Source organism: Trichosurus vulpecula, chromosome 1 (genome assembly GCF_011100635.1).
Source record: "Trichosurus vulpecula isolate mTriVul1 chromosome 1, mTriVul1.pri, whole genome shotgun sequence".
NCBI classification, from domain to species: domain Eukaryota; kingdom Metazoa; phylum Chordata; class Mammalia; order Diprotodontia; family Phalangeridae; genus Trichosurus; species Trichosurus vulpecula.
The window spans coordinates 86,368,015-86,384,303 of NC_050573.1; the positions used below are offsets into that span (position 1 = coordinate 86,368,015).

The 16,289-nt window shown below is 44.1% G+C and overlaps 1 protein-coding gene across 1 annotated transcript; it reads left to right on the top strand.

The window, feature by feature from the left end:
• The first annotated feature begins 951 nt into the window (after window positions 1-951).
• LOC118844905 (secreted Ly-6/uPAR domain-containing protein 2-like) lies at window positions 952-11,904 on the top strand. The gene is made up of 3 exons (XM_036752926.1): window positions 952-1,006; window positions 4,919-5,017; window positions 11,672-11,904. Exons 1-3 carry the CDS (start codon window positions 952-954, stop codon window positions 11,902-11,904), a joined length of 387 nt encoding a protein of 128 aa, XP_036608821.1.
• Window positions 11,905-16,289: the final 4,385 nt, after the last annotated feature.

A 16,289-nucleotide genomic window follows, 5' to 3' on the forward strand; every position in this document is an offset into this window, starting at 1 on the left:
TTTTAAGCTATTTTCAAGGTCCCTGCCATCTCATCTATTCATTTTATGTGTTTTTTATTTTAAAGTCAATAATGAGAAGCCCCAAAACAGCAAGAGTTGACAAGCATTTATTAAGTGATTGCTATGTTCCAGGCACTGGGTTAAATACTAGCGGTACAAGTCAAGACAAAAACAGAGTCTCTGATCTCAAGGAGCTCCCATTCTAATGGGGGGCGGGGCAGGAGACAACATACAAACAGCTATGTATATACAAGATATATGCGGGGTAAATGGAAGGCAATCTAAGAGTCTGGGATGGATGAAGGAGAAGGGGCAGGGGGAAGAAAGTTATCTTTAGTCATGGGCTTAAAGGAAACTTTCAGTGAAAAGAACACTGGCTTTAGAGACACAGGACCTGAGTTCAAATTCTCCCTGGAAACTTACTGCTGTGGGACTTTGGACAAGTCATTTAACTTCCTTGAACCTCAGCTTCCTCTTCAGTAAGATGAGGGAGTTGGACCAGATGGCCTCTGAATTCCAGCTCTGGACCCAGGATCCTAAGAGTCCTAAGGATCTGGAAATGGGGAGAGGGGGATGGGGAGAGCGTTGAATTCTAACTCCGCCATTTGCTTCCTTTTTTACCTTGGGAACTCTACTCTGGGCCTCAGTTTCCACATCTGCCAGAAGACTGGGTGAGCTCTAAGATCCCTCCAGCTTTAAGTCCTGGGATCCTTAAGACCCCTGAGACAGCTGGGTGCGAGCCCATCTCACAGAGGAAGAACAGAGAGGGCCCTCAAGTGAGGGGGGCAGGCTCCAGCTAGTGACTCAGGTTGCTGTTTTTTCTGGGCTAATTGGCTAGCTCAATTAGCAGGGGCCAGGAAGCCCTCAAGCTGTGCTGGGCCAAGGCCATATAAAGCCGCCTACAAGGCGCCCTCCTCCAGTCTCCAGCCCTGGTGAGGACTCCCCCCCACGATGAAGCTCTGTCTGCCTGCCCTGTTTCTGTTGGCTGCGTTGCATGTGAATTTTGGTAAGGCTGATACCCTACCTGCCCAGGCTTTCTCTGGTGGTGGTGATGGCGGTGGTGGTGGGCCAGGGGCGGGGTGGGGGGGGAGGATAGAGGGAAGAAGGATGGGATCACACCCCAGGGAAGTTCTGGGGATGGAGAAACAGTCAATGGAATTGGAGCTCATATTGTATTTCTGAGACCTGCACTTAAAATCTTTTTGTATCTGGGAGTTAGAGACAAAGTGGGTTTGTATTCATTTGGAGTCATCCCTCTTTTTGTGGCATTTGCTGAAATTCAGCCCATTTCTCCCTATTATATATACACATATATAAACACACACACATACATGCACATACGTATATACCTGCATACATACACACATCTATACACAGAAAGTATATGGAGATATATAATGTATAGATATATAAGGTATATGTGTGTGTGTATATATATATATATATATGTATTTGCCCTTTTTAAAAGGTAATAATAGTTCGCATTTCTACAGCATTTCTTCATAATAGTTTTTTGGTATAAGGAGTTTAAGTATTTTGTTACGCATTTTACAAATGGGAAAACTGAGTCTCAAAACTGAGTAGCAAAGACAGAATTTGAACTCAGGTCATAGAATAACAGGATTTTGAGCTGGAAAAGCCCAGACAGGGGACGTGATGCCCAAGATCTCACAGGCAGGTAGTAAATCCCAGAGCCAGGTATAGAAGCCAGGTCTCCTACGTACAATTTCAAGGCTCTTGACAACTACACGATCTCTATCCAGCATTGTTTTATGGTATAACCTGAAGGGTTCTAGGACAGCTAGATGGCATAGTGGATAGAGCTCTGGGCCTGTGGTCAGGAGGACCTGAGTTTAAATCTGACCTCAGACATTTAGTCATCTTCCTGAGCTCAAATCCAGGCTCACACACTTACTAGCTGTGTGACCCTGGGCAAGTCACTTAACCCTGTTTGCCTTAGTTTTCTCATCTGTAAAATGAGCTGAAGACAGAAATGGCAAACCACTCCAGTATCTTTGCCAAGAAAACTTCAAATGGGGTCAGGAAGAGTTGGACATGACTAATCCATTAAAAAACAGTCGAAGGGTTCTATGAAAGGCTAATTTTACCCAAACACAACTCCCCTGAAATTTCACCTTTAGAGACTCATTTCATTGGGTTAAGCAGCTACCTTTTAAAAAGCAAGTCCCCCTGGGAGTGGTATTATGCAAATGTTGTCATCACATCCCTTAGTTTGTGGGACCTGAGCTCATCTGTTGGTTCTGAAACTTGTTACTTGGACAAGTCAACCCTCTTCTCTGAGTTTTCATTTCCCCACCTGTAAATGGGATCCATGATACTCAAACTCGCTGCCTCACACGGTTGTTGCCAGCAAAGTACTTCGTAAACCTTAAAGGGTTAAAGAAATATGAGCTATTATTCCTAGCACCTCAAACAGCACCTGGCACCTAGCTAGGGCTCCCAATAAATGTCCGTTGAATTGGACTATATACAGCAGGCATTTAGTAAATGATCGATGAATTGTATTTCTGCGGATGTATAGTTGGCAAAGCCCTTTGACATATAAAAGCCCATTTGACCTTATAATAGTCGTTGTAGAAGCTAGTGCCTGTATTATTATCATCACCAGGAACAGAGGACCAGAGTGGGATGGTCACTTGCCTGGGGTGAATCATTTTTGGAGCTTGGGACTTTATGTAAGGAAAGCAGAGATGGGTTTTCTTGGCAAACATACTGGAGTGGTTTGCCATTTCCTTCTCCAGCTCATTTTATAGATGAGGAAAGTGAGGCAAACCATATTTGATCCTCAAAGCAACTCTGGGTCAAAAGCTCTATCTGATGGTTCCTAATCTAAGACGGTTCCATCTGCAGTGGTACTACACTGTTACCTGCCATTATCAGAGTTTATCAGTCATTCACATTTTGATAGAGGTTTACCTCCTAACAGTCAGTTAAGGTGCATTTCCCTAATGAGATAAGAGGTTAGTTGCTTTTATGTTTTGGGAAGGGGGGGACATTAATTCTGGATTAGAGAATCACTCTCCTGGGGAAAACCTGGGTGGGACCTGCAGGAGAGAGGTCTGAGTAGGCTGAGAGGTCTCAGGTACCCACCCTGCCATCAGGTGGGGCTCACTTTACAACCCCTTAAACAAATTGACCTCAGGTAAATATATTCCACCCATCTCAATAACTCCTTGTATCAAATGCCACTTCTGCTCATGAAATCTTCCTTGATTTACTCATGCAGAAATTACCCCATCCAGTTTCCAAGGATATCTGCACCCCCATTTCTGTCCCTCTTCTATGGCCCTTTCAAGCCCTACCTGGTACTATAGTGACCTGTGCCCATGCTGGAATCCCCTTGAGAACAGATAGGGGCTGTTTCTTACTCATCTCTGCTCACCCCTCTGTGCCAGGCCCGTGCTCAGTAAGTGTTTTTGAATGAATGAATAGCAATTAGAATTACATTTGTGAGGCCTTTTGAGGACTTTCTGGAATGTTACCTACCCACTCCATCCCCAAGATGATGGGAGATATGCCATTTCCTTACAATCTCCCTGGCATTACCTCTGAGGTAGAGGTGATGGTGTGGAAAGAGGCCTAAATGTGGAGGCAGAAGGCCTGGATTCAAATCCTGGTTTTGCCACTTACTAGCTCTATGGTGCTGTACAAGTCACTGCCGCTGTGAGCCTCAGTTTCTCCATCTGTAAAATGCGGCTAATGATGATTCTGCTCACAACTTCCCAGGATTGCAGTAAGAAAAACACTTTGCAAACTTCAAAGCACTGGGAAAATGTGAGTCAATGCTATTAGTATTTCTATCTCTTTGACCTGGGCCTCAGTTTGCAGTGTAGAATAATGAAAAGACCATTAATTCTTGAAGTCAGAAAAATGTGCTCAAGGTCTAGCTCTGCCTCATATTAATTCTGTGGTTTCACTCCTCTCTGCCTCAGTTTCTTCATCTGTAAAATGAAGCTGCTAGACTAGAGATGACCTCTAAGGGCCTTTCCAGCTCAGATATTCTTGGACTTTACATAAGGAAAGCAGAGATGAATAGAGAGAGGGGCACTTGATTCAGGTCTGCAAATATTTGAGGAGAAGTTGTAGGGAACAGTAACCTTTCTCTGTGTGACCCTCAGAGGGCAGGAGAACTAGGAGCAAGAGGAAAAGTCACCAGGAGGAGATTTCGATGATATGTATTTGTGTATGTATGTGTGCACGCATATGTTTGTGAATAGGTATATGTATGTGTATGTTATGTGTGTATGTTATGTATTTACGAGTGCATATGTGTACATGCGTGAGTATGTGTTATGTGTATGTAAGTGTACGTGTGCATGTATGCATGTGTATGTTATGTGATGTGTATGAGGATATATGTGCATATATGTTTGTGAATGTGGATATGCAGGTATATGTCATATGTGCATGTTATATGTGTATGTGTAAATTTATGGGTGCATGCATGTCCATGTGTGTATGTGTTGTGTGTGAGTATACACGTGTGCATGTATGTACTGTTTGGGAATATTGTATACATATGTACGTATATATGTGTATTTTTATATATGTGTATGTGTCTATAAATGCATGTGTATGTATACAGTGATGATAAGACTCTAAGTTTTCATGACTCTAGGATTCTATGCCTACGTGACCTTGACCTTTTCTCACTCCAGCTCTTCCTATGTCTTTTCTTAGTCCTCATGCAAAGAGGCTGGCGCAGGACAGCTAGGCCCATCCCTGAAGGTCAGCGGCAGAGTTAATCCTGCATGTGGTCCCCGCTGCTCCCTCCCACAGTGAAAGGCTCCCACATCCCAGAGGCTCCATCCATAACACCGAGAGGAAGCCCTGCCCCTTCCAATCCCAGATCTCCATCCTCTATTTGACCTTCCTTATCATTCCTTTCCTCCCCCAGCTCACTCCCTAGAATGCCACGTGTGCTGCGGGCCTGAGAGCTGCCGGGCTCCCGTCGAATGCTCCCCGACAGACAAGTACTGTCTTATTACCCGGGCAAGTGAGTATTCCCACAGCCCGCCCTCTCCCCGGTCCCCATTCCCTCTAACTTCCCCTTCCCCCAGATGGGGACATGGGCTAGGGAGTCAGACCTGGCTAAAACCTCTAATGAGGCCAAAGCCTACCCCACAGGGCTCAATCCCCCTCCCCCCTCCCCTACCCACCCGAGAAAGCTCAGAAATGTTCCTCCTCATTCCCCTGGCCTGAGCAGCCTCCAAACCATCTCATAATCACAGTAGCATTTAGAGAAAGCTTTAAAGTTTACCAAGAGCTTTTACAATATTATTTTATCCTCGCGACAGCCCTAGGAGGTAGACCTCACAGATGAGGAAACTGAGGCGGACAGAAAGAGAAAAGTTCAGTGACTTGCCCAAGGTCACATGGCTAGTAAAGTGTCTGAGGCTGGATTTGAACTCGGGACTTCCAGACTCCAGGCCCTGCACTCTATCCACTGCACGCATCAGTTATACAGCCAGCATAACTGCCTTGTAATGGGGAAATCCCAAGCAAGGGACAAGTCCTAGCCAGTCCTCCCGGCTGTACTCCAGACCCCAGGCAGAAGTCCGTGCCTGGCCAGGGGGAGTTAACGTGTGCCGAAGGAGGGGCTGCTGCGGGCAGAGCCCTGTTGTAGGAACGCCAGAAGTCGAGAAAAGAAAGACGAGGTTGTGTGATTCCATAGCGCCCCCGTCCTCGGGGACCCCGTGCTCTGAGCAGAGAGCGGTCCTGGCTGACAGCTTAGAGCCGGGAAGGACGGACGGGGCAAAAACTCCAGAAGCCCCTTCCAGGGGTCTCGGGACGCTGGAGTAACTGCCGGCAGCCCCTCGAGCGCCCCAAGCCCTCTACAGCCACATTGCCTTATTGGAGCTTAGAAAGGATTCGGGGCATCACTACCATTCCCATTTTACTTACGTGGTCACTGAGGCTAGGTGAGGCGCCACGGCCTCAGAGCAAGTGAATGCCAGAGTCAGGATACAAACCCGCGTCTTCCTGACCTCACATCCCAAAGGTTCACATTCTCTGCCACCTTGCCTTCTGCGTCCTCAAAGCCGCACGGCGTACTTTGAGATTTGGAAAGCTCGCAAAGAACGTAGCGCTTGGAATGAGGAGGACTTGGATTCGAATGCCGCCTCTGACACTGGCCGTGTGATTTGGGCCGAGTCACCTCTCCTCAGTTTCCTCATTTGTAAAAGCGGGATAATAACACCCGCGGAGAAATTATTATGTTATGGGACTCCAACGAGACAAGTTATGTAAAAAAACCTCTTGGCCAACTTCAAAGCATCACATAAACGTTAGTTATGGTTGCTGTTTGCTGTTTTTATCTGTGATTGCATCACTAACTAACCTAGTAAACATTAAATACACCCTGCTGGAGCACCCAGAGTAGGGAAGCGATCCGGGTGCACATAAGGAGGCTCATCATGGAAGACTCCCCGGAGGAGGAGAAGTTTACTCCAAGGACTCAGTAAACCCCAGGGTGGCTGTCTCCGGCCAAATTCCTTCTCTTGCCTATGCCCCCAAAAGAGGTGCTGCGCTATCCTGAGATGCGCCCCAGGTCAAGGGGAGGGGGCAGAGATTAAGCCAAATCTGTAGATTAAAACTGGCCCATTTTATAGTCCTTGAGGATTACAGGAAGAGCTTTCCTGCAACTATAGTAAGTAGGTCAGTCACTCAGTCAATAAACATTTATTAAATGCCTACGATGTACCAGGCTCTGTTCTAAGAACTGAGGATACGAAATGAGGCAAAAGGCAGCCCTTGCTCTTAATGAGCTCACAATCGCAAACAGATAGGTACAAGCCAGCTGTAACAAGGTCTGTTTGCTTGAGGAAGCAGCTGCCCTAGATAGGTGGCACAGTAGAGCAAGCACTCAGCCTAGAGTCAGAAAGATCTGCGTTCAAATGCCGCCTTACTAGCTGTGTGACCCTGGGCAAGTCACTTAAACCCTGCTTGCCTCATCTGTAAAATGAGCTAGAGGAGGAGTCACAGAGAGTCAGACGTGACTGAAACGACTGAACACCAACAAATTTGCTTAAGGCAAAGGATATCTATCCTAAGTGTCTCCAGGTAAAATCGTAAGTAAATTCCTGTGGAATTTTATCTATTGAGCCTCATCTGGAAGAGATACTATTTAAATGGATGTGAGACTAAGACGTTCCAGAGGTATCCACCTCCATACCCTAATCCAAATTTTCTTCCTCCCTTCACCATCATAGGGCCTGCAATTCCACTATTAGAGGTTCATTCCTTTGGCTTGAGACTCAGTCCCCAGCTGAAATGCCAGGCTCCCAGAGAGGAGGTCTCACGTGAAGCCGTTAACAATCGTGTACATCCTACAACGGATAAAATAGCTTGGTGTTGTGGGAAGAGCCCTGAAAGTCAGAAGAATAGGATTCTATTGCTTCCTCTGGCCTCAGCTTCCCCATGTGTAAAACCAGGGGGTTGAACTGGATGATCTCTATGGTCTGTTCATCCCTGACATTCTAAATCATATAACTGTACTAAGATATCTTAGAGCTGTAATACTCTAGAATTCTGACTTCTGATGATCCGGGCGAGAAGGGGGCAAGGCCTAGCCCATCTGTCGATATCAGCTCAGGTACTACCTTCTCAGGGATGCCTTCCCTGGTCTTTCCCTTCTCCCACTTTCTCCTAGGCAGAAATGATCTCTCCCTCCTAGAGCATCTCTTGGCACTTTTCCTGGATCGCTTCCACTTCCCTTTACTACTTACTTGTGTCTGTCTTCTCTCCCTACCCGTAGATTGTACGCCCCTTGAGGGCAGGAACCGTGTTCTTTTTTTTCCTTTTTTGTATCCCTAGGGAAAAAAAAAAGCAGAGATACCAGGACCTGGGTGCTTATTTACTAAATGTTTGCTGTTTTGAATGGAGAAGGGCCTCTACTCCTAAATTTTCCATTCCCTAATTGTTTTATGTGGCTTCTTTTATAAATCCACGGCTTCATCTGTTGCTAAATCCTGAGGTTCCTGAAAGCTAATTATACTCCCAGGTTTTGAATCAACAAGGTCAGGAAGTGGGCATCAATTAAGATTGGTGACCCAAACCATCTTACCAGTGTAGGCTTCCAGGTGCTGGGTCCCCTGAAGCGGGTGATGCACCATCTCTGTATCTCCTATCATTCGTGGGAGCTGGGAATAATGCCTGCCCCAGGACTAGCATGGAAGGTACAGCATGAACCCAGAGATGATGGCCAGATAACACACACACACACACACACACACACACACACACCCACACACACACTCTCCCATAACTGCTTAATGACAGGCCAAAAGGGGCTTCAAAATCCGCAAATAATAGGTGCTAGAAGGCTATTATTATCTTTGATTCCTGGAGAGTAAGGGCTTGATATGGCAGAATAACCCAGATCTTGGTCTGCTAGCCCCAGTCTAGGGGGCTGCATCTTGCTAGTCCCTGGATCATCAGACCCATAATCCAGAGTTGATTGGGAGGGGCATGGACACCCCCCCTCTGGAATGAACTGCATTTAGTATGGATCTGATATGGGATGTGAAGATTGAAACTTGGAAAATTTCCCTCTCTCTGGTCCTTTCTCCTCACTTATTTCTCAGAAGAATCATCTTTGATTCTCAGGATAGGAGAGAGAGGGAGGAAGAAGAAAGGGAAACCCCAAAGGAAACTTCTCTGAAGGAAGAATCATAGAATACAGTCATAAAAATGTGAAATGTCAGTGCTGCAAGAAATCTTAGGGACCATCTGGTCCAATCCCCTCATTGGACAGAGAAGGATACTAAAGCTTACGAGTGGGAAAAGGTCTTTCCCAAGGTCACTCAACTAATTAGAAACTCAGTCAAGCAAAGTCGAGTGACTCGACCAAGGTCTTACAGATAGTAAGTGTCAAATCAAGGATAGCCAAGGTCTTCTGACTCCAAGACCAGAGCTCTTATCACTACAACACATTGCCTCATGACATTATTGGCCATACAGTCCTACTCCCTCATTTTACAGAGGGGTAAACTGAGGTTGAAAGCAGTAAAGTGACCTACCTAAGGTTTCACAGGACAGTATCAGAACAAAGCCTTGAACCCAAGTGTTCTAGATCTAGATTCAATTATCTTTTCTCTATGGAACTATACAATACAATACTATATTATGTCATATCCTATCTTTTCCTATCTCATTACATCACATCATATCACATTATATTATACACACACACACACACATATATATATATATATGTATATCGAGAGAGAGAGAGAGAGAGAGAGAGATAGAGATAGAGAAAGAACTAGAAACCCACAGAACTTAGATTCTGGTCCATAAAACTCACCAGGCTTGCTGGCCTAGTGTACTTAGTGGCACCCTGGCTTTTGGTTCTCTTTGCTCATGCCTTCTGATGTCCAGATGGGTACTTGAATGACTTTGGAGAATGGACATTGACTCTTGAGAACTGGAAATACAATGTTCATGATCCTACTACCTCTCACCAGCCTCTTGAAAAAAGTCCTTGCAGACAAAACTCCTCCAGCCTCTAGTCAAGGACCCCTTAATTTTTGTGTGCTATGGTCCCCCTGGGCAGTCTGGCGAAGCCTAAGACCCCTTCTCAAAATATTGTTTTTAAATTCACAAAACAAAATACACAGGCTTTCCAACTATATTGAAATACAGTTATGAAAAAAAAATAAATCCATAATCCCTAGGTTAAGAATTCCTCCACCATGAAAGAGACTTTGAATTGGCTACTTGCTCTGAAAAAGGCTCTCTCTACCCAAGCCCAAAAGATCATCTTCCTACTGTTTCGCCTTCTGGCAAATGAGAAAGGGATGTGCTTGACTTTTGGAGTCCTCAGGAAGGTCTCTGCCTTGCAGCATCAAGCTCCCTTATATCTGACTTCACTGAATAGCAAAGAAGGGAAAAAGCTGGTTGATCTATTTGCAAATGTGGCCATCTTTTTTTTTCCCCTCCGTCACTGATTTCCCTGACAACTACAAGCTCTCCAAGTCATCAGGAATTCAGTGGCTATGACAACTTTGATTTCTTTAGGCTTGAAAGATCTCAAAGTGATCTCCTATCAAGCTACTAATGATGATAACAGCAGTTTATAAAGCACTTTAAGGTTTGCAAAGCACTTTCCCTGTATTCTCTCACTTAAACTTCACACTGATGTTGAATTAAGTAATATTAATATAATAATTGTTATCATGGCTTTATGTAGCATTTATATGACACTTTAAAGTTTGCAAGACTCTTTACAAATATTATCTCATTCGATCCTCACGACAACCCTGAGAGTTAGTAGGTATATTATTATTCCTGTTTGACAGCTAATGAAACTGAGGATGAGAGAGATTCAGTGACTAACTCACTCCGGGATCACAAGGCATCTGACAAAGGATTTGAACCCGAGTCTCCCTAATGCCTTAGTCATCGGATTAAGAATTGAGAGGGGTCATGGAATTCATCTAGCTGAAATTTCTCAATTAACAGATGAGAAAAATCAGACCCAGGCTGGCAAAGTAACTTGTCCAGGGTCATAGACACAATAAGTAGCAACCAAGATTTGAACACAGATCCTTTGGTGCCAGTGTTCTTTCCGAAATCTATGTTACTACATTATACTGACATGGACTTTCTCCCTTCCCTGCCACACCCTGCAATGACTTGCAAACAGATGTACGGATAAATTAAAGTAACTGTGCAATGGAACATAAATTCCTTGAACTCAAACACTTCCTCACCTTCGTGTGCCCATCATCTAGCAGAGAACCTAGCACATAGTAGGCATTTGATAATGCTTATTGGATTTTACAGGACTGAACCGTCTCTAGCTTGATTCCTATTTATTCCAACAATGGAAATCTCCTTACACTTAACGGATTCCCAAGCTTGGCCAATACGCTTCCTCATTTGATTCCACACACTGGTAGACCTACCCAGAAATTTGGACCTTCTCTCACATTCTCTCAGAGCTCCTTGTAACACGTATCAGCTGCTATTGCAAAGGAATATTGTAAGGTTCGTAAGAAAACATTTCCTAACTAACGGAGCTGTCCAGGGTTGTTGTGAACACCTCAAACTAGCCAAAGCTTGTATTTTCAGTGTGAGCATTTACACAGTGGAAATTGGGAAGTGCGATAAATCAAGCCTTGCTTTATTGTTTTGTTAATTGTCTAGGCTTAAGAAAGTGATGGCAAAATTCTAATAATGCAAATTGAACTTGAAAGCATACCCTGTGAACATTACCCCTACCCCCACCCCTCAGAGAGCCAGTTGTTAAAGATTTACCCACATACCCACCCCTGGAGCTGTCCCAAAGTTGCATGAGCTACTTAAGGAAACCATGAGTTCCTCACCATGGGAAGTCTCCAAGTGATAATTGGATAACCATGTGTGACAGAGAATCCTGAGTTGAATGGGACTACTACAGAAGACCCCCCTCCAACCCTGAGATTCTCTGATGTTGTGATGATTTGGGGGTGTAGAATAAAGGAGCATCCAGTCAGATGGTCAGATTCAATTTAGGAAAAATGTGTAGGGCCATGGATGGGTTTTGAAAAAGAGAGTCTTGGTGGAGAGGGCTGGGCCAATGGTAAATGCCAGTTTCTCTCATACAACAGAATCTAGAGTGCTCTATCATACCTCACCCATCTCTTTTCTTCTCTCCCAATTCCAGTCAACTCAATCAACCCCAACCATATCTTGGTGATGAAGTCCTGCGCCCCTACGTGCCCGAACAGCACCATTTCAACTGATGGACATGCTATTTCTGTTGCCTGCTGCCAGACAAATAGATGCAATGGGAAGGTGGAGAAAGATGCTTCTGCTAGCCTAGCCATCAGCCGAGGGGTTCTGTGGGTGGGTGTCTCCACCAGCCTTCTATGGGTGCTCCTCCAAGCTGCCTGGTGAGGAGATTTTTCTTGTCCTTACCCCCTCTACCGTCCTTAAAGTCTTTTTTTCCCACGATCTCTTTACTCAGGACAGAACCTCCAACACCAAATGACAGATTTCCTCCCAGGAAAAAAGGCCCACAGGACAGGGTCTTGTTCTTTCCCCCCGTTCCTGCAGGGAATCCAGAAGGGGCATTCTGTCCAGTGGTCTGGCTCCTTGGGTATGAGCCTGGCCAGCTCCCAGTATTATCATTTCTCTTTTACCTCTCCTCTTCCCTTTCTTACCTGGGCTGCTGATCTTTTCCCTACTGTTTTTCGGCTCCTTGAGGATAGAATTTTTTTTCTATTTGGGAGTGATTCAGCCACACTTGGGGTGGGGGAGGGAAGAGGTCATGGGGGAACTGTGAAATTTTAATGTTTTAATTAAATAATCACTTCCTTCTTTCTCCTTTTCTACCTCTATCCTACTCAACATGGAGTCCCCTTCCCCTCTTTAATCCTTGGGAGGCTTAAGATAACCCCCTCAAGGCCAATCAGGGTGGATGACCAGATTAAAGGAGGCCTCACTAAAAAGAGCAGCTTTGAATCATGATTCCCCTTTAAATGGGTCACCCCACCATCACATGACCATGTGGCTTAGAGGTGGGGTGGGGGATGGAGATGAAGGGTATATGATTTCCTGGAACCCATCCTATGAGCAATATTTAGTGGGGGCAGGGGGAGGGTAGAAGCATCTCAGGCATTAAGTTTTCCCTAAATGGAAATAGGATGGGTGGAAGCTGAGGAGCTGGGGTTAGGGTGAAGGGTGCCACATTACCTGAATCAGAGATGTGCCTACCTACCTCACAGGGCTGTTGTGAGAGGAAAAATAATAAAAGTAATTAAAAGGTCCTTTGTGTCCCCTTTGAACTAGAGAACTCAGAAAATCCAGGATTTAGACTTAGCCTGTGATGAGGACTAGGATAGTCTATGGTCTCAGTATGGGGCTAAGGTTAGAAAGGGCTGAGTTTATGACCAAGAATTGAGCTTATTCTAGGTTTGGAGTGAGATACATATGTGCAATTCTTAAGGCCCCCCCCACTGCCTTGTTCTTGCCTCCTAATCCCAACACCAGCAGCCGGGGTCCATAGCCTGGATCTGGGCACCTGGGTGCCCTATCATTGAATATTCAAGATGAAAGAGAACCTAGAGATCATCTAATATGACCCCCTACCCTCACCTAACCTCCACTTTTCAGAATAAGAATCTGGGGCCCAAGAGGGGAAAGGATATGTTTAAGTCACAGAGTGGGTCAAGACTGAAAAAAGACTTGAACCTAAGATCCCTAACTCCTAGTTCCAATCAGTGAGCACAAGATTGAGCTATGAAGCAGGGCATCAGGTGTGGTTGGCTTCCTGTCTAGACTCTGGAAATCTGAGATATTGTGGGTGGCACTACTCCTTCCCTGACTTGGGGGCATCTATGCAATACTAACTGAAAATCTAAATGTTGGAAGGATGGACTTCTGAGGACCTTGCTCTGGAATGGAGTGATCTGGGCCTTTTGAACTAAGCAGATCATAAGTTCCATTCACTCTCTTCACTGCTCACTGAGCTCTCCCAATAGCAACAAGACAAAGAAAGAGTAGCTGAAGCTAATAGTCCTCTTTAAATGCCTCCCTGCTAATCAAAAGGCCTCCTTTTCCACACAAAGTTAGCCACCCAGAACCAGTTACAGAATATCCACTCATGCTCCCAATTCTGCTTCTCCCAGGCACATCCCTTACATACCTTCATAGTTCTCTTTGTGGCATTCCCCTACTCTCCTTCATGTGGACATGCCATCTGAGGCATTCTAAGCATGCACCAGACTCTTATTATGAAAATACACCTCTTTCAAAGGAAACAGGATAGATAAAGGGGGTGAAGATAGGTATTGTATATTAAGAAAATATGAGGAAATCCAATAACTAAAATGTGGAGGTATGGTGAAAAAATGTTAAGGCGAGGATCAATGAAGCCAAGAACCAAAGTGATTTTGTCATCAGAATACTAGGACTAAAGTGATACTGTCACCATAATATCCTACAGATCACCCGGACAGAAAAAGGAAATAGATAAAGACTTGAGGAAACAGATCAGGAGCATGGCAATAGCAGCATGATATGCTATCGATGTGGGATTTCAATTATTCAGGTATCTGCTAGAGGCTCCTCTCTCTCTGTATCCAACATACAGCTGCTAACAGTTTTCTTGATATAACTTAATGATGATTTCACCCTATAAAAAGTAAAGAAGCCAACCAGAGGAACTGCTGTTCTGGATCTGATTTTAATGAACAAGGAAGAACTGGTTACCAAGATGAAATCAAAGGCAACTTTAGAGAGAAGCGACCATATCGTCTTAGAATTTGTGATGCAGGAGAGCAAAGCTGGTCACAGTGTAGGATGTGCCCTAGATTTTAGGACCGAAGAATTCAAAGAGTTCAGAGAGAATTAGCACTCTTCTGGGGTCTAAAATTCTATAGGAGAAAATAGCCTTTGATAAAAGTCTGAAGACACAAAGAGAAACAATTCCAGTGGTAAGGACAAGGGATAGTTGTCTAAAGACTAATGTGGATGCACAGGGAGCTCACCAACCAATCTGGACTTTTTAAAAAAATATGTACAGCAGATAAAAACAGGGGCAGGTGACAAAAGAATGATACAAAGGCATGACAGTTCTATGAGAAATGTCAAGGTATAAAATCTCCAAGCAACAAAAACAGTGGTTCTTAAAGTTATATTGGGGAAAGGGGGAAAGAAGCCCAAAGAACAGCTGGAACTGCTGCTGGAGAGCATGAGGTGCTGATAATTGAGGACAGAGAGAGGACAAAATTGCCCAACTGCTATTTAGCTTCTGTTTTTTCCACCAGTGAAAATAATCTTCAGACTACAACAGAGAAAACAAAAATGGCTAATAAGGAGTTTGTGCCCAGGATGAATAGGGAGATAGGAAAAGGGTATTTAATCACCCTGGATGAATTCAAATCCTGAAGCCCTGAAGAACTATATCTCAAGAAACTGAAAGAATTATTGCATGTGATTGTGGAGTCGTTGTCCACCATTTTTGAAAGACCATGGCAAACAGGAGAGGTGCTTCAAGAATGGAAAAAGGCAATGTTGTTTCAACTTTAAAAAAAAAAGAAAGAAAGGAGGAAAGAAAGAAAGAGAGAGAGAGAGAGAGAGAGAGAGAGAGAGAGAGAATGAGAGAGAGAAAGAAAGAAAGAAAGAAAAGAAGAAAGAAAGAAAAGAAAGAAAGAAAGAAAGAAAGAAAGAAAGAAAGGAAGAAAGAAAGAAAGAAAGAAAGAAAGAAAGAAAGAAAGAAAGAAAGAAAGAAAGAAAGAAAGAAAGGAAGGAAGGAAGGAAGGAAGGAAAAATTAGAGTCTCCAACAATAGACCAGTGAGCTTTATTTCAATTTCAGTTTCTGGCAAAAATTCTCATTAAAGAAATGATTAGTAAATATCTGGAAGAGGATGTGGTGGTCACAAAGAGTGGTGACAAGAATAACCTCAGAGTAAGTAGACGGGTAGATCGGGGAAATGCAATGGACATCATTTTACCTAGATTTTGATTTAACCATCAGGTATTATTGTGGAAAGCAGAATTTCACTAAAGAGAGGTTTACCACCTTCCAAAAGAAAGAAGCAGAACTGATCCTTCCAGACCATGCTTTTCTCCAACAAAGTGGCCAGGTTTGATATAGCCTTCCTTTTGGTCACCACCCTCAATTCATAATTGGCTTCCCTACATGGAAGGCTAAATGTTTTGCCTGGGCCTCCTGGATTTGAAGCAGTGTGGCAACATAAACAACTAGAGGGTTCACAGTTTTGTTTTGTTTTGTTTTTAGCTCAGAGGCAATGGTCCTCAGTACCATAGAAATTTCTCTGCTTTTAGGAGGAGCTTAAGAATACAAGTTATCAATGTAAATCATCACAGCCCAACAAGCCCCAGGTTTGATAAATCCCAACAACTGGCCAGAGATGAAAATCTCCAACCTGTTTGAATTCTGTGTATTCAATCTAGCCACTGACATTTACCTATTAACCTGTTGGCTTGCAAAGAAAAGCAGACATGACTCAGAAGCAATTAAGAGTCATCTTATCTTTATCTAGGGAAAGCCAGCTTTCAAGTACCATTGAAAGCATCAAATAAACAGCCTAAAAGGAATATAGAATTTAAATATCTATTTTGGGGGGATGGAATGTTAGGAAGAATAAAAAGAAGAGCTTCACCAGCTTCTTGGCTTTTGGCCAGGGAAAAATTGACTAGTGATCAGGCATATCCTACATTTTGTATGGATGAAGATGCTGACCTCCAATGGAGTTTGGGCACACTTTTCTACCTCTATCATCAGTCCATTTGCATGCCTGTCCACTACTTTCTC